The following is a 17,461-nucleotide window of genomic DNA, read 5'->3' as shown; positions in this document are numbered from 1 at the left end:
TTCACCTTGATTAAAGGCATCGATGACACGTATCCTTTTGGAATAATTATCACAGAGCAGACTAAATTGATACTATACCGATCCGTCGGTAAAGCGAAACCAACTTGACGACGCGCTAAGTGAAGGACGCCCGTACGTCATGGCAACGTTATCGCCGATAACTGCACTAACTTTTTTTTTAGATAATCCCTGATAAACGCTGATTTCGCGGAAATGCACTGTGACGTAACGATAAGAGAATTCGGCACGAATCACTTAAAAAATCATATATAAAAAGATGAAATTAATGTGCAAATTAGTTGACCCTTGACCCGAAAAAATCTCATGGAAAAAATGAGAGTTAGCAAGTAGTCTCGAATACGAGTAGGTGTCGCTAGCACATACCAGGTGTCTAATCGTACCCCTAGACCATTCGCTAACTGATATAAAATAGCAAAATGTACAAGATAAACTCTATCCAGAGCGTTGCACCAGTCTAGAATCAACCGGTGGACGCCATTGACGTCTCCACGCATTTATATTATATTTATACAGTGCCTGAAAAAGTTCAAAAGCTTTTATGTCATCGCTATAATATTCTGTACAAGCCTTGATATCTTCCTACGGTTTATGAGCTCAGGACTACAATATGCTGATTTCGCCAAGCAGCTGCAGTTGTGATGCGGGATAACCGCACGGAATTGTCGCACGCTTTAAACTCGCGCTACAACTTTCACACCTGTCGCATGAGGGACGTGCGCAAGTCTTGAGTCTTTCTTGAAAACCAGTCCTAATATAAAATTTCGCTCGGAGCGGCTGTCATGGACGTGCTCGGTTCTTTAAAAGTCGCGTACAGCGTGAAAAGCATGAAAAGAAAATTAGAAACTTAAAAAAAATTTTCAGTGACGAGTTTCCTTCATGAATCCACATGTACCGTGTATTTTTGTGAAGAAAGTTTTGATCCTGTTAATCAACTCAGCCGGAGCAAGAGGGAGGCATCCGATTTGTACGGTTTGAAAAAAAAAATAAACGAGCTTTCGCGACTCTATTTTTATTTTTGTTATTTTACCCGTAAAAAAGAGGCACAGAGCGAAACGAATGAAAAATATAGAAAAGTTAAAAGAGCAAACACGTGAGATGGAACTGTAATTTTTTTTTCGAAAAAAAAAAAAAAAAATAGGAAAACCAAATCATGGACCGTCGATTTTTTTTTTTTTTAAAAAAAAAAAAAATAGGAAAACCAAATCATGGACCGTCGATTTTTTTTTTTTTTAAAAAAAAAAAAAATAGGAAAACCAAATCATGGACCGTCGATTTTTTTTTTTTTTAAAAAAAAAAAAAATAGGAAAACCAAATCATGGACCGTCGATTTTTTTTTTTTTTTCGAAAAAAAAAAAAAAAAATCGACGGTCCATGATTTGGTTTTCCTATTTTTTTTTTTTTTTACAATTTTTGTCTACGTAAATTTTTTTCACAAAAACTCAAAGAACAAACGAGCTGTTGATTGGATGTTTGTACGGTACGAATTCGATTAACGACTTCCCTGATTGAATTAATGTACGACGTATTAGTGTAATTGAATATTTGCGGTACGTGGTCGACAATTGTGATTAACCTGCACGATGACAGTGACAATTGCAAATTCACTGCTCTGTCAATGTTTGACAAATCCGGAAGATCGAGCCTATTTCAATATTTCAACCATCACGAAACCTATCAATGACATTTCAAATTTGAAAAAGCACTTTCTCCCATACTTCACCACAGTTTAGATATTCAAATATTTCCCGCCATTGGAATACGATGATTTCACCAATCAGCGCTATACATATATACAATTAACGATTCTTAATTTATCAGTATAGACCTCGGGTCATCGAGTTATCATCTCAGTTCGTATCGTGAATTGTTTAAATGGTGAACGCTCGGGGCTGTAGACCCAGGAAACGTCATAGGCTCAGCTTATTTACACGGTAAAATATTGACTCGCTCGAGGTATCTGAATATACCAGCCGGATTGTTGCCAGTTTCAACTATATAGTGATATCGCATGAATAAGAGCCGAAAAGTGGATAGAAATAGTTTAATCGGCAGGATATTGACTCAAAAAATAAAGAGATAAAGTGTGTGCGTGTATAAAACCCAAAAAAAACTATCATGACACCCTGATACGATTAACACAAGAAATAAATAATAAAAATGAATAAAGGTATGTAAAGTTCTTAAAATATAATCTTCTAGAAATCTTCAATATCATTTAGCATCTTTACTCTATGCAGACATCCCATTACTGAAACACTGCTAACAAATTGAATTTCCAAAGGGTGCTAAGTATTTCCTTAGGTGACGAACGAGTTGCTAGGATCCTTAATGACTTCTACCATTGAATTTACTCCACGTTAATCGTTCCGATTCAAGAGAACCGTCCTGGGATTTAGACAAGAGATATCTGATTGTTTGAGGAATTTGTAAAATGCACAACAAGCAGTGTACTATGTATACTATGTATATGTATGTAGTTGCTGAACAAAGTTAAGCCTATTGGGGGTTGCTCGGTTCTACAAATATATATATATATATATACACTCGTCGTGCGAAAAAGTATTATTTAATTAGTCAGTCTCCATGACAACGTGGTCAAGGTATAATAACGGAAGTGAGAATAGTCGAAGTTCGCTAGCAAGCGTGACAACTCATAGCAATGAAGATAGTAACATGAACGAAGGAGATATATAAATAAAAAGAGATTGAACATCAATAGCGATACAGGCAAAACAGTTTTAAGATTAATATCAGGAAACTGTAGGGGATGATTCTTCAGCCAACAGAGTGGGTTTCCCATGAGTGCGTGACGAAGAGAATTCCTGATCAGGAAGACCGTTGGATAGACTGACAAGTTTATTGGAGCAGAAGCCAAGCAAGTGAGAGCTCATTGACCGTCCAGTTGCTGTGCCAAATGTGTCAAGTAGTCGAAGAGACGAGGAATTGGTTAGTCGATCCTCTGTAGCTCGTCGATGAAAATCCAGCACCTGGTGATATATTTCCATTTCCTTTATTTTTCTAGATTGCCTTTTGCAGAAGCACTGAGAATACTTTTACAATCGATTCGTACTGCAGCGCTGGGAGTTATGTTCTCTTTAAGAAGAAACAGCTGTTCCCAGGAGAACTTGGAGGGTTGTGATGAGTTCGGATGGTGGTTAAGTGAAGAAGTTGCTGCTACGTCTCCCACGAGGAATACGAAGAGTGTGCGTTCTTCGATATCCACTACGTCTATGGTGTCCTGTGTAGACTCGGAGGATCCTGACAATTACTCCATGGCGCAGGAATTCACTGTAAAAATTGAAAATTCAATAAATACAGAAGAGATTGAGCTGAAGCCATTGAATTATGAGCTTGCTACGGAAATGGAGGACGTTAATAGAAAATATGAAATCAGACAGGATATGACGTCGGACTACCAAGAATATAACAAACCCCAAGGAACTTGTTACACACCGGAAAGATTAGTAAGATCAGAAGAATACAGGATACTCATGCCGTCTCCGCGTCGTCTCTCAGTGCCACAAACAGCAGCAACAACGCCAAAAGACAGTCCAAGGAAATACCATGCTCATAGACGTCGACTGAGATATTTGATAGACACTAAAACATTTGGTAAGTTTAGATTTAAAAAATCCATACAATTTATCAGTTCAGTAATATCAATCAGTTAAATAATATCTCAGGCGCTTCTCATCTCGAGGCACTGCTGGACCCAAACGCACCGGAAATCAAGATACCCGTCAACGCAAGAAGCTGTCAACGTGGATATTCGTCCAGGAGGAATTCCACTCCTGTCCAGGATCTCCTGGCTATAGCCAACAGAGAGAGTCCCCTGGGAGTACAGACTCCCGAACCAGCCAGCAGCAGGTCCAGCTATGAGAGATTGAATGAATTCTGGGAGGACGATGATGGCAATCTCATTCTGAGATCCTCCCAAGAGGATACTTCCGGTATTCAAAGCAACGACTGGAGCTCGGACGGTCCTAGTGAATCTCAGACACCCCTTTGTCTCTGCGACGAATTGGCAACAGCATCCAGGAGCTTCATCGTCGGCACCAAATCCCGGGTACTCCCGTAAAACCATCACCTGCGATACCTATTAACAAACGGTCAACCGTAACTCATTTTATTAGAAGAACGTCACCGCCATCAATGAGGTCGTTACCATACTTCAGGGTCTGGAAAAGAATCCTGATCTTGCAGCCATTCTCCTGGACGAGGACCCTCTCTGCCAAGGATTCTCTGGCCATGATCATCTTACCAGACTCGCTTTGACCATTGAACCAGATGGTAACGTACCAACTGTCCAGGGTGACCCGGACAATGTTCAGCAACTGCGTAGCAAGGTCCATCGACTCCAGATAGCTAACAAGGACATCTACAAGGACATCTGTACCCTCAGGCGAGATATACAGGCGCGTTTTTCATTGACTATAAAAAATAAGGAAAGGTCTTAGTTATCATCGTGCAACAATAGCGATAATTCTATAAAAATTAATTAAGGTATTACAATAACAAAGTTCGAATTCGTACCGTCGACACAGCTTCGGCTGGTTCGTTAGCCATCCTGATAATTATTAGATAACCAGGAAGAGATACGAGACAGGAACGATGATACAGTGATAGTCTATCCTGATAGTGATGCTAATGGTCATGACAATAATGGTAGACGGTATTAGCAACATTTCAATGTATTAAAGGAGCTGGTAAATGTCATCCGAGTATATACACACTACACTCATTATTAATTATCCCTGTGGTCACCATTACAATTCCAGTAGCTATCATTTAGTAAGCATGCACTGTGCACCTGTCGTGTGGTTAATGATTAATGATCCTAACCAGAAATTTGTGAGCCATTATCCTGGTCCATTAAGAGTGACCGATATACAAATTTGCTTTAGATAAACTTACCTTAATTTTGTATGCTTTAGGACGACGAGAAGAGGGTGAGCAACCTGATGTCAGAGACCAGTAAGCTACGTAACGAGGTACACGACATGCGATATATGGATGACCTCTTGAATCTTCTACGAGGTGAGCTGGATAGAATTTCACGTAGAAATTGGCCATTTGCTCTTGGTCATACGGAACGTCAGACGGAGGAAATAAATCTTGTGGTCTGAAGAGGAGCCATCATTGTTTTTGGATATACATTGAATTGTTAACGTGCCAATTTTATAGGAAGACAAGTGAAGCGTCTTTGACGAATTTTTCTTGAACGAGAAAAACTGTTTAAAAAAAATGGAGACAATTTTTTCTTTAACGTCTCCGATCGATAGGACAATGTCATGTCGTACGTTTAGATTGTCTTAGATATTTCCTAATCCACATTTGTGCGTTGCTTGTGAGATTTTCCTTTGGATAAGACTTTTTGTTTAATACTCTTGTATGTATTTTTAATAAAAAAAAAATAGGTGAAAAAAACAGTCCGGTTTGACCATTCCTGAAAATATTGTTTGAAAATAAATTAAATGAAAATTATTTCAGATTATATCAGATGATGTATTTATGTCATGACATTTATTCGAGACTTTCTTTTTTTATCTCTTTATTACCTATAAATTTTAATTCACGTATTAACGTGCAGTTGTATAGAATAAAGTATATATTGCAATGTTTCCTATAATCTCTCTCTCGTACTCTCTCATTGTAAATACAGCCAATTAAAAAAATGTTATCTTAGATCCAAGAATGCACTATCAGTACTCTTGTCTTATACTTTAAAGTACGACACATGATTATCGTTGACACGATTTTTTGTACAATATTCACAAACTCTCAAATATAATCTCAAATTATTTTGTATATAGCATGTATATCATATCTATTGTCACTTCTCGGAACGTTCATCTGCCCAAAATAAAATGGAATTATATACATATATTCTTGTATAACTATCTATAACGTAGACGAAGGCCATTAAAACTACTAAAGCGAATCAATATAATGATTACAAAAGAAAAAGAAAATATTTGCTTCTGAATAAAAGTAAAAAGCAATTGATTCAGTGATAAACTTCATGAACAAATAAAAAATATTTAAAATCATTAAACGCTTACACGGTATATGCTTTCTGGATATTTCCAACTTACGTGGAAAGTGTATCGATAAGAAGCACGAGTGTCCTCGGGAAGGAAGATATTACTCATTGTCAGGTTAATTCGCCACCACCGTATAAAAAAAGAAATAAAGCATGCTATAGCTCCTGTGACTTTTAACCGGTATTAATATAAATAATAAAGATGATCACAACGAAAAAAGAGAGGGAATAAAACTAATAATAATAAGATATTCCATACATCCCATAAATACCTCCTCACCCTCTATTGTGTAAATTAAGCACTGAAATAGAAATAGCGAGTCGTCAATATATGATCAACGGCTTGACTAAACGTATAAAAGAATTTCTTGATGAGATAGACTGCCTAAGAAATGGAAGTCTCGAATCCATATAGATTAGTACACCGGAAAACCCCTTAAAAAAACAGCAGAGAAGAGCCTCTACTCCCTAATTTCTTATCACCAGTACGTTGTTGTTCCGTGTGCCAAGTAATAAAATTTGTTGACATTTTGGAAACTAATAAAATAATATAAAATATTTAAAAGGAAGAGGATGAACTAATTGCACTGAATTCCAAAAGCCAAATCCTCATGGCAGTTCTTAGGTGACGTCGGTACGTTGAATGTGTCGTGAGGGTTGTCTAGAAGTGTCGTAATAAGCCACGCCAGCACGCAGCATTTCACTATGACGAAATACGTCATGGGGTGACGATAACGAGGGTAAGGATGGTAACGGAGGTAACAGGCAGCTGAGCATACTCGTTGTACTATCCGAGGAGTAGATACCATTATGGGGAGGACCCATGGAACCCGTACAGGAAGATGATGGAATTGTACCAACTGGATGCACACTTTGTTCATTACTTCCTGAGAGAATGCTTGCTCCAGGTACCATGAGATTTCCTAAAGAATTTAAAAGCATTTCATTACACCCTTGACCAGGTTATTAAAGATTTATTACAAGTTAATGTCTCTTACCAGGAATAGTCATGTTCGATGCACTGGAACTCACTACGGAAGCTATTGACAATGGTGTAACTGTTTGCATATCAGAACTGTCCGAGGGTCTTAGGTGAGGATGATCAATTCTATTGGTAGGGGTGACACGATTTGAACATAAAGATGATGATCGTAGCAAGTCACTACTCCTGGAGCTTCTTCGACCACTTATACGCACTCCTTGTTTTATTGGTTTTCCAGTACCAAAGTGTAACAACTCCAAGTGCCTTCGCAGGTTTCTGGACTGACGTAACAGAGCACCGCACAGTGGACACGTTGCTGGCTGATCTGACACACTTCGAGCCTTGGAGTTACCATCTCCTGGAATGACAATTCATATAGACCATTTGCAAAGAATTTTATTCATATTATAATGGTTGTTTAGATATCTAGCAACGGAAGTTACCTTTCTTCATAGATGACACTTGCTCCATTCATTCATTATAATAAATAATCATCTTGATATTTTAATTATCATGTTACACAGAGTATGCCTTTTATTTACAAATGCGCAGAGATGAATGATACAATGTACAAGGTATATTCTACTATACTTAAGTTCTATTGGCTAGTGTCATTGCCATAGAAGAAACTCTTCGCAATACGTTTTACATGAAGGAACGAGTAATTCTAAGCCGATAAACCGCATGGAAGCCAAATGTTTAAAGATATAAAAAAGAGAAAATAAAATATAAAAAATAATAATCCCATGATTTCTAAACAAATCAACTTGCATGATAAACCTATATGCAATTTATCAACTACCAATCCAGAACTCACAATTCACAGGTAACGAGTAATAACAGGAAGTAAATAATGACAGTATTAAAAAACTAAACATAATAATATCCAACAAGTGCTTCAAAGTAAACCAAAACCTTTATCTTGTGTAAAAAAGGGAAGTGCATAGATTAAAAGGAACTCAATTCCTATTTACCACTTTCAAAAGCACCGATAACATATATCCCTGCCATGTGCCCTATCATATCATAAAGAATAAAGTGCAATAGTGTTTCGAACTTAACAAATAAGCCTAAGTACAATAATAAAAAAGCACTAAAAGAATTGCCTCGATACATTTAAAAAATGTAATAGCAAATGTGTCTTGGAGTCACAAGATTTTTTTAATGTTCACAGGAGATGACATAGACACAATGTTACTCTCATCTGGCGATTGTCGGAGAAGGAATGTTACTAGGAAGGGGTGAAACGACATTGGATCCATGAGACGAGGGTGAATGTAATGGACTTGGTTTACATTCGATTTGCTCACAACTATTATTAGTACCACTGTCAGTCCCGTCACCGGAATTTTGTCCAGTATAACCAGGTATCTCGACTTCCGGTTTAATCTCTATCATCATCGAGTCACTTATGGATTGTTGCGTAGCGCCACTATTAAATCTGTACTTGCACGAGGACAATAAGTGTCTACGTAGATTTCTTGCTTGGCGTAACCTTGCTCCACACAATGGACAAACTCCTGGACAATCCGATGCACCCCGTATCTTACCCGCACCCATTATATTCGCTAGAGAGGTCGCCGCGTACGAGGATGAGGAACAATGGCCAGGCTCTGGAATCGGTACGGCCGGTGAAAGATTAAAAGATGGTATTTGCAGCGGTGAATATGGTTGCATCGGCATCAGGGTAGGATAATTAGACTCGGTATCCATCATCTGCTCCTGGTGCTCCGATTGCTGAGTATTTTCCGCATCGACCGCCAATGGCTGTTGCGGATTTGGCGAATTGGCACTCCAGTGATTCGCACATTCCAAACGCTCGCTTGCTGTCAACAGACACAAACACAATGTTACCATGCGGGGCTGAACTGACGTTCACGTCTGGAAATTTCCGTTTTTTCTATTTTTCATTGAAATATCATTTTATTTTAATCTTGCTCTGCTTCATTGGTTAAGCCAGGTGATGCGAGTCCCATCCAATCGAAATGCAGTTCAACCCAATCGATGGTTGTGCTTGTGTCCGTTTTTCTTAGGTCGAAAGATGTCAATTTCTTTGTAGTTAATCGCGGACGAGTACAATTTTTCATATAGATATACAGCGGACACAAAACACAAGTTGTACGAAATAATAGCGATTATCTTGTTAAGAATCGCAATGTGGATCTAAGGACACTTTGATCTTACCCATATCTTCGGTTTGACTCGTGGTTTCGCTGTCCTTATGATCGTAATCCGCTGTCCTGTTCTCTTGTGATTGGCTATCTAGAGGTCTGTTCTCGGTATTCGTGTGATCGTTTGTTTTTGGCCATTTACCGGATGAGGACGAAGACTTCCTTCTTTTTTTTCTTCGACGCACAGGCAGATAAGAATTTAGTACGTCCCTTGTTAAGGCTTCATTTGCACTAGGTATTGCTGATATTGGTATCTCCTCGCCATTCTAAATAAAAATGTCCAGTTGATTGTTTATAAAACTGTCAAGATTTTGTTTGACTTATGAAAGTGATACATACTTCTGTTAGTATTGTCGGTGGTGTCAAACCATGTATACTCAAACAATGGGCAGCTTGAAGCAACGAAGGTAATTGAGCTGGCTCCACGCTTACTTCACCTCGATATACAAATTCAAGTAACGATTCCAAATCATCTGCTCCGATACCTGCTAGCATCACTACAGGATGTTGGCAAGGTGTACTCTAAAAGAAGTATATAAATATTATAGCCTGACAAAAGGTTAATATTCTCAGATAAACATTCTTAAATATGAAACTGACTTTGAGTAAATCTAGTAAAAAAGGACTTGCTGCAGAGAGGACAATTTTATGTGCAGGAAAACTGCGACCACCAGCTGCCAGAGTAACATCAACCAGTTCCCCATGTCCTCTAAGAAGCTGCACAGCAGATGTAAGGGATGTGCTAAATTCACCCCATGATAGGCTATAAAGCTGACTGGTGCTACCCATTCTGTAACAAGAATTGCATGACCTACTATCAATGCCTCGTAATAACAAAAAGAGAATGGACTAAGAGTATCGACTCAAATCTATCAGTCTAAAAGATTCTACTTAATTATTAACATTTCCAAGGACTAGCAGAAATTCATAACAGAGACTATCTGATGCAACAACTGAAGATCCTAGTTCTACAAAGAAGAGCAGGATCTAACGCCAGAAAAGGTCACGAGTACCAGGTAATCTCCCTACCGCTCTTCGATAATTAATATCCCCTCCATTTATAAAAGGAAGAGGGAATGTCGGCGTCATCCTTAATATAACCTAACACGAAAATAAGTACTTTTTAATAGTGCAACACTCTTCAAAAACTTAGGAATTATCAGGCCAAGTAACGGTGCTGACGGAGGACTTCTTATCTGCATCGGGGGTCTCTAGAGCGTTGAGTGAAAGTAGTAAAGGAACGTAAACTGAGCGTAAGTCAGGTCAGGTTAAAATGTGTCACTTTACCTTCAGTATTTTTATCCTCTAAAACCCTTCAAGCCTTGTCCTAGTTCTATTTCCTATAGCTGCAATAATGTCAGACGACGTATGTCATTTGGCGATGGTCTTTATAACAATCAGCCACTCGAGCAATTCCGAAAACAGATTCAAACTCTGTCAGAGATTACAATGAACATCACATTTCACGATACTGGAGGCGCTACTATCAGACCGGCAACTTCAGATACATTCCTTGGCGTCTCCATGATACAAATAGACGAGGTATAGTCACTGGGGATCGTATTTTAGTCAAGATCGCGCAGGGACCAATGACATCACGTTCTAAGCGACATCAGTTTTACTTTGAGGGGACTTATCTATGTTTTGATTCGTATGGAGATGACCCCTCAAAACGGAACTGATGTTGCACGTGACGACACAGTATACGTAACATCAACCAATTAGAATAAAGAGTGCCCAGTGACGTCACTATCCGATGCGCAGAACCGCTATACCTCGAGATGATACCTCGTCTATTTGTATCACGTGCGTCTCCACTATCCCTCGAGGACCAATGCTTTTGCAGTAGGTCGAGTTTATGACGGATTCTCATGAAGTAATATTGTAAAAGATAAAATGCATTGAACGATGTACAATTATGAAGAAAGATTTCAAATTTTTTCATTCGAATCACTTCATGTATTAGATGTACATTGTGAGAGAGATATTTTTTTTGAATAAAAATTGTATATCTGTCAGTTTGAAGATACAACGTAAGATTATGCGAGACAGTCGATGGCGTTCAGAAATTCATTAGAAAAGTCCATCTTTCAGATGTTGATAAAGAAACATTTTGATTTTTTTCTGTAAATTTTCACAGTAGGGAACTACTATGGCGATGAGTAATGTCATTGCCATTGATTGCCATGACGCATAGTTGTCAGTGACGTTTAGTTGACTGTGGTTTTGACGAGTTTTTTGTAAATAGTGGACTAGTAGCGTATCACCAGCTTCTTTCGTCACGAGGATTGTCAAAGGAACTCACTGTACTGAAGCCAGTATAGTGCTCGAATAACGTCTTTCTTTATAGACTTACTTGTTTCTTGATTAAGCAGCCACAACGGGGGCCGAACAGTCAGCCATGTCCGTCTCTCAGATGGAAAGTATCCTTTGCATAATTTGAATATTTGGAATCATTTATTTAGTGATACAAATCAATTGTCAATCGGTTTTGATAATTTCAATTTATATTCTATATTTGAGTAGTTACATCTGTTGTCTGTGGCCTCAAGCAATGTTAAGGTTCTTATTGAGTGGGGATGATGTTAATTAAACTAGCATCTATTTCGACTATTGTTGATATTAGATTGTCCTAGGAAAGAATTAATTTTAATTGTTTTCCTAAATATGTATCTAGAGAATTTATTCAATTTAAAGTTTGCTGTGAAAGAGTTAGAGCGAAATTCAAAGAAATGCGAGAAGGAGGAGAAGATAGAAAAGGCCAAGGTGAAGAAGGCCATTCAGAAAGGAAATATGGAAGGGGCTCGAATTCATGCCGAAAATGCTATAAGGCAGAAGAACCAAGCATTAAATTATCTTAGAATGAGTGCCAGAGTCGATGCTGTAGCCAGTAGAGTTCAAACTGCTCTAACTACTAGAAAGGTTACGCAATCTATGGCTGGTGTTGTGAAAGCTATGGATGCTGCAATGAAATCTATGAATTTAGAAAAGATTTCTGGTCTCATGGATAAGTTTGAGAGCCAGTTTGAAGATTTGGATGTTCAGAGCTCGTACATGGAGAACGCTATGTCTCAGACAACAACGACTAATGTGCCACAGAATGATGTGGATAATTTGATGCAACAAGTGGCTGACGAAGCTGGATTAGAATTAAATATGGAACTACCTTCTGGACAAATGGGCAGCATTGGTACATCCACTGCTGTTAGTCAAGAACAGGACGAGCTAACGCAGCGACTGGCGCGTCTGCGAGAGTAACATTATATTAAAAATATAGTAATTACTAAATTACATACATGTACTATAATTTTGTATACATACAATTTATGAAGAATCACTTGCAAAAAATTTATGCACAATATTTGGCATAAAGTTATAGCTTGTTAACATTCTATTAAGACAATTGCTTTCAGTACTAACATAACAACTATCTAAGGGAAACAAGAATAAGGAATTTAATTAATATCCAAAGAATGTTTGATAAGGAGCTTCTGCTCTATAAAGAATTTGAAAACTATAATATAGTAATATATAATTAAATATGCTGATGCTTCTTTAAAAGAACAGTGAATTAAGTCGAAAAGATAGTTACAAAATTACTTGAAGAAAATTAAATGCTCCACATTGTTACAAATATCTATGGTACATTAACTTTTTATAAATAAGTGATACGATATATTATTTTGCATCATTATATTCTAAAGATCGAAGCAACTTTCCAATTTTACCGGAAAATAATATTTCAAAGCTATCAAATGCGTAATGCTTATAATTAAACTTATTTTTTAATTATTCTTTTACTGTCCAATTGATTTTGTCGAATTAATTGTTTGTAGCAATGAACACATGTAAATAGATATTTGTATAAACATAAATAATGAACTTTATTTATTACAGTTAAAAACCTATAGTACTATATTCCTTATATTTAATATGGAGAGGTACATTTAAGTAAACATAACATTTTTTTTTAATAACGCGAATAATCGCAATAAGTTAATTAGTATAGTAAACTCATTAGAATTTTATCCACTAGTTGTGCTATCAAATGAATAATCCATTTTTTTTATCCAAATGTTATGGTAAGGAGCACGTTGAGTCAAACTAAGCCTTTTTGATACACTCAATTCTAAAATATAAATAACAATTACTTAGTAATGTATAAATTTTATCACAAATATAAATTTAATACGTAAATATTAAACATACCTATGCAGAATTTGAAGCAATCCGCAGCATCTATTTTCGTATTGTGTGAAGGTGAACAAATTTCTACGAATTTGATAGCCTGTTTATCATGCCATAATACTTCTAAATTTGCAAGGAAATCCTCCTTTATCCATTGTCTTTTTAATGTTTGAATTGACCTGCGCAAAAAAACACCGTAAAGTACTTTGGAAACTAAATATTTCTGGATCACATCATAAAAACTTTATTTACCTTTCGGAGCACAAAGAACTGGCTCTTAAGGCATTTTTTTCGAGTTTTTCTCGCATACGTTTCTGTATATTAGATTTTCTCATTACTGGTGGTAAAAATTCATCCTTTTCCTCAGAGTCATTTATCTCCCTACAATAAAAATATTTACAACAATCAAATTAAAAAAGTATTAAATTTTTGAACCAGCACAGAGAGCTGCTCACATTGCTGGTACTTCTGGTTCCATTGGTTTAATTTGAATTCCATTCGCATTTTCCGGTACATCCGGCATCTCAGGTACTGATATCTCAGGCATAGTTGCTCCAGCTCTTTCTACCTCCATAAAAGGTATACTTTGTTCTTCAAATTTTGTTTTATCAATTGTATCCTGTTTATCCTTTCTAGAAATATGGCTGGAAAACTCTTCAGTTTGATTTATAGTATCCGCACGTCGCATCACTTCAGTAGCTATAATACGAAAAATGTATTATACCCTTATTGATTTATATAGTATACCACAACATATAAAGAAATAATCTTTGCTTAAAATTCATACAAAGCGAAGCTGACAATGGCTTCAAGACTGTTAATTCCTGATACGTCTCCGCATGTATCTCAGCTGTCGTCGGATTTTCGAATAAGGAATATAACTTGCTAGCCCATTTTCTAGAACGCACACTTTCCATAATGGTTGCAGGCGTCTTCAATAACTTTTCAGGCCCTGACAAATAATCTTCGCAGATGAAAGTAATCAGTCTCTTTTGCATAGCCTAGAATATTTTTAAGATTTAATTAATGTCTCTCTATATTACCGATGATAATTAATCGTCTTCACTTACCACTGTATGAACATTCACATCGTTAATCATAGCCTGAAGTGTGCCTGTTGGTATTTTAATTCTGGTATCGGCGAAAATTCGACGTCTTAGTCTTCTTGATCTCTTCATACGTCTTATCAAATCTACATCTATAGGTTCTAGATCCATTTCAGAATCCTGCATATCTTTAGGAATGACAGTTGATTCTACCGGATGAGCTTCTTCAACAAATTCATCCTCCAACTTTGTGGAATACAATTCAATTATTTCTTATAGATCATTATAGCTATTTAATCCAATTGGAATACTAACGCGTCTTCTTTTGGTTGGTGTATCCACTTCCGGATGTTTGGATAATCTTTTACTTGGAGTTTCCGGCATCCCGATACTCGGGATATCTGGAGGATTCACTCCCATTAGCGATTCTACGACATCGTCTGGCACAGAAATATTTATATCAAATCCACGCTGATCTAGGGTAGCCGCTGCAAAAAATTGTTGAAGACAAAATTACACATTTCTAGTAATTTTGCAATAAAAAATGTTTATATTTACCAGGTATAACAGGTGAGCCACGCGATATATTTACAGCCGTTGGTCTTTTTCCTATAGCGTGCCTTTCTTTTCTTAAGTCGTATGATGGACTTTTGACTGCAGCAACTCGAATTTCACGACCAATTATTGGTTCCGAATCCATTCCATTCACACCAGGTAACAGCATTACCGGTTCTCTATTTTATAATTATAAATGGCTTTATACAAATGTAAGAATTCGTTCATTTTCGACACCAGACCTCAAGTTTAAGGTAGAAGAAATAAAGAAGGTATAAAAATAATATAGGATGCGATTACTACATTAGGCGTTCGCTTAAATGCATGAAAAGACAGATAGAAAAAAGAAAGAAGCAAACTAACGACACAGTCATTTCATTCTGCATGAAAAATTCTTCCATTTCCATATCAGTCAATGCACCAAAATTCAAGCAATCAGCATCTTGCATCTGTATAATAAAGATACAAGATTTATATCATTCCAAATGAATTAAACACATGCAAAGCATATAGTATATATTCAGCAGTTCTTAAAGATTTCATGCTTTCGCATATAATAGTACTTACCAAATTTTGTAATTTGGCATTGATACCTAAATCCTCCCGAAGTGTATGGAAATCCTGTTCATTTATATCACTAAAAACTAAGTTCAATGTGAGAGGTTCTGGTACAGTATATTCTTCAATCTCACTCAAATTCAGTCGTCTATTGAAGTAAATATATAAATATAATTAAATACTATTATAACATTGTTGATGATGACATAAGTTTTTAAAACCTTTTTTTCTTTGGACTCCCATCAGTTATTTCAACACGCTCCAATTTTATTCTAAGTTCAAAGAGTTCTTCTGTAAGTAAAAAAAAAGGTACAAATAGCAGTAAAATTACATGGTAAATTGGGTAATAATTTTTATCAGAAGTAAGTCACTCAGATATATATATACTTACTTTGAAATATATTTATCTGGTAATAGTGTATTTTTGCAACTCCATACATTAGTTGTGATGACAAATATAAGCTATATCTTTGTGCACGCCTGTTAGTTGCGGTGCAGATAGTTCTTAATATCTCATCGCTGCAAAATTAATAAGGGAAAACTAATGCAATAGTCATCTTAAAAGCTAATAAACATCAAATGATTATTTTCTTCAACACTAAATATAACGTACCACACAGCAATGAGATCAGTATCTCGAATTGATGAACTCTTAAATTTCTTTAGAAAGAGTTTCTCGTTTAATGTTGCAGCAAACCAGCATTTTGCAAATTTGCCTCTACGGCGAGCTGATAACAGCTCTACTGAGTAATACATCTAAAATAAAATAGTCAATTTTTTAAAAGTATCTCATAATTGATACATCATTTTGATACATTGTTATAAATAACGCCTAAGTTTATGTATATGTAAATTATATAGAAAATCTAAACAATTGAATTCTGTCAATTGTTAAAATTCAGCAGAATTTAGAATGCTTTAAATACTTGAGTAATGCTCTTGTTTTCTTTAACAATATTCCTTTTCTATGTGCTTGGCTTGATAAATGAACGTCGTCCGCGTCAGTTCAATAATTTCCTGTATCAGCTTCTATAGTGCAATACATTCAAATTTCGTACAACTTTATATTTTGTCTAACTTGTCCAATTTCATTGGTAGGATTAACGGTTATCTTAAAAATGTTCTTAAATCCTTCCTTTCTTTCCTTATGGCTGACTCCTCCAATGAGGAGATGTGCCAGTATGTTCTTAAATCTGCCAAAGTATTTTCTGTCTAGTATATTGAACCATAGATATAGAAATATCGAGATGGAGCATAAACTGGTACCAGAGCAGAGATGAACGGGTAGCCTGGCGCGCAGAGATTCTCCACAACTTACAACTGAATCCCAGAGCAACCCTTAGAAAGAGGCCGCTTATCAGATATTGCCTAAATCTTTTTTTTTTGTAATCTTAAATTCAAATGTACAGTGTAAGCTCGATAAGATTTACTAAGACAAAAGCCAGCACCTTATGGCTGCCTGTGTTAAGGAGTGTAGCGATGCGGTGCTAGCTTCTATCATTATTTAACAATAGTTCCAAGCGGAACTATGGTCCCAACAGTGTAAGCTCGATAAGATTTACTAAGACAAAAGCCAGCACCTCATGACTGCCTGCGTTAAGAAGTGCAGCGATGTGGTGCTAGTTTCCACCATTATTTAATAATAGTTCCAAGCGGAACTATGGTCCTAACATTGAGTACTAGAGAGAACTAACCTGGAACTATTTGAAACAATCTGAAAACAACACTGAAAGCCAGCTCCTTATGCATACCTGTACTGAAGCGTATGTTGCGACTAGTATCCTTAATAGGTATTTTAACGATGTTACGTAGCAGAACTGTTGTTAAAACCTATCTGGAACTATAGAACTCCTCGAGAGCTATTGAAAAAGCTTATTGTTGAATCATTTTCAAGAGA

At 36.6% G+C, this 17,461-nt stretch overlaps 5 protein-coding genes across 12 annotated transcripts; 2 read left to right on the top strand and 3 right to left on the bottom strand.

The window, feature by feature from the left end:
- The first annotated feature begins 586 nt into the window (after positions 1 to 586).
- LOC107268467 lies at positions 587 to 5,447 on the top strand. Of its 4 annotated transcripts, none has more exons than XM_025085904.1 (7): positions 587 to 985; positions 1,845 to 2,188; positions 2,801 to 2,967; positions 3,044 to 3,633; positions 3,705 to 4,087; positions 4,155 to 4,436; positions 4,956 to 5,447. In XM_025085904.1, exons 4-7 carry the CDS (start codon positions 3,108 to 3,110, stop codon positions 5,145 to 5,147), a joined length of 1,383 nt encoding a protein of 460 aa, XP_024941672.1. In that variant the 5' UTR covers positions 587 to 985; positions 1,845 to 2,188; positions 2,801 to 2,967; positions 3,044 to 3,107; the 3' UTR covers positions 5,148 to 5,447. The 4 variants fall into 4 exon arrangements, with proteins under 4 accessions (XP_024941672.1, XP_024941669.1, XP_024941674.1 ...); XM_025085901.1 differs by having other exon boundaries at positions 1,840 to 2,188; XM_025085906.1 differs by lacking the exon at positions 587 to 985 and having other exon boundaries at positions 1,429 to 2,188; positions 2,786 to 2,967.
- Positions 5,448 to 5,555: 108 nt separating this feature from the next.
- On the bottom strand, positions 5,556 to 10,855 carry LOC107268472 (transcription factor GAGA). 5 transcript variants are annotated; one of them, XM_015741308.2, is made up of 6 exons: positions 10,505 to 10,855; positions 9,818 to 10,007; positions 9,557 to 9,739; positions 9,231 to 9,483; positions 7,063 to 7,404; positions 5,556 to 6,987 (listed from the first exon to the last, which is right to left on the bottom strand). In XM_015741308.2, exons 2-6 carry the CDS (start codon positions 10,004 to 10,006, stop codon positions 6,686 to 6,688), a joined length of 1,269 nt encoding a protein of 422 aa, XP_015596794.1. In that variant the 5' UTR covers position 10,007; positions 10,505 to 10,855; the 3' UTR covers positions 5,556 to 6,685. The 5 variants fall into 5 exon arrangements, with proteins under 5 accessions (XP_015596794.1, XP_024941699.1, XP_015596768.1 ...); XM_025085931.1 differs by lacking the exon at positions 10,505 to 10,855 and adding an exon at positions 10,247 to 10,430 and having other exon boundaries at positions 9,848 to 10,007; XM_015741282.2 differs by lacking the exon at positions 10,505 to 10,855 and adding an exon at positions 10,247 to 10,424.
- Positions 10,856 to 11,340: 485 nt separating this feature from the next.
- LOC107268521 (charged multivesicular body protein 1b) lies at positions 11,341 to 13,092 on the top strand. The gene is made up of 2 exons (XM_015741369.2): positions 11,341 to 11,640; positions 11,895 to 13,092. The coding sequence occupies exons 1-2, from the start codon at positions 11,619 to 11,621 to the stop codon at positions 12,473 to 12,475; spliced, it is 603 nt and encodes a 200-aa protein (XP_015596855.1). The 5' UTR covers positions 11,341 to 11,618; the 3' UTR covers positions 12,476 to 13,092.
- Positions 13,093 to 13,203: 111 nt separating this feature from the next.
- Positions 13,204 to 15,620, bottom strand: LOC107268516. The gene is made up of 9 exons (XM_025085898.1): positions 15,574 to 15,620; positions 15,010 to 15,185; positions 14,767 to 14,939; positions 14,476 to 14,697; positions 14,193 to 14,406; positions 13,861 to 14,104; positions 13,658 to 13,786; positions 13,427 to 13,584; positions 13,204 to 13,346 (listed from the first exon to the last, which is right to left on the bottom strand). Exons 2-9 carry the CDS (start codon positions 15,173 to 15,175, stop codon positions 13,243 to 13,245), a joined length of 1,410 nt encoding a protein of 469 aa, XP_024941666.1. The 5' UTR covers positions 15,176 to 15,185; positions 15,574 to 15,620; the 3' UTR covers positions 13,204 to 13,242.
- LOC107268411 lies at positions 15,449 to 16,388 on the bottom strand. The gene is made up of 4 exons (XM_015741166.2): positions 16,178 to 16,388; positions 15,956 to 16,083; positions 15,786 to 15,855; positions 15,449 to 15,712 (listed from the first exon to the last, which is right to left on the bottom strand). The coding sequence occupies exons 1-4, from the start codon at positions 16,318 to 16,320 to the stop codon at positions 15,478 to 15,480; spliced, it is 576 nt and encodes a 191-aa protein (XP_015596652.1). The 5' UTR covers positions 16,321 to 16,388; the 3' UTR covers positions 15,449 to 15,477.
- Between the last annotated feature and the right edge of the window lie 1,073 nt (positions 16,389 to 17,461).

The sequence above is a fragment of the Cephus cinctus genome, unplaced genomic scaffold (assembly GCF_000341935.2).
Source record: "Cephus cinctus unplaced genomic scaffold, Ccin1 Ccin1_scaffold0051, whole genome shotgun sequence".
Taxonomy (NCBI): Eukaryota; Metazoa; Arthropoda; class Insecta; order Hymenoptera; family Cephidae; genus Cephus; species Cephus cinctus.
The sequence above is the reverse complement of the archived record's forward strand: the minus strand, read 5'-3'. Positions and strand labels throughout refer to the sequence as shown.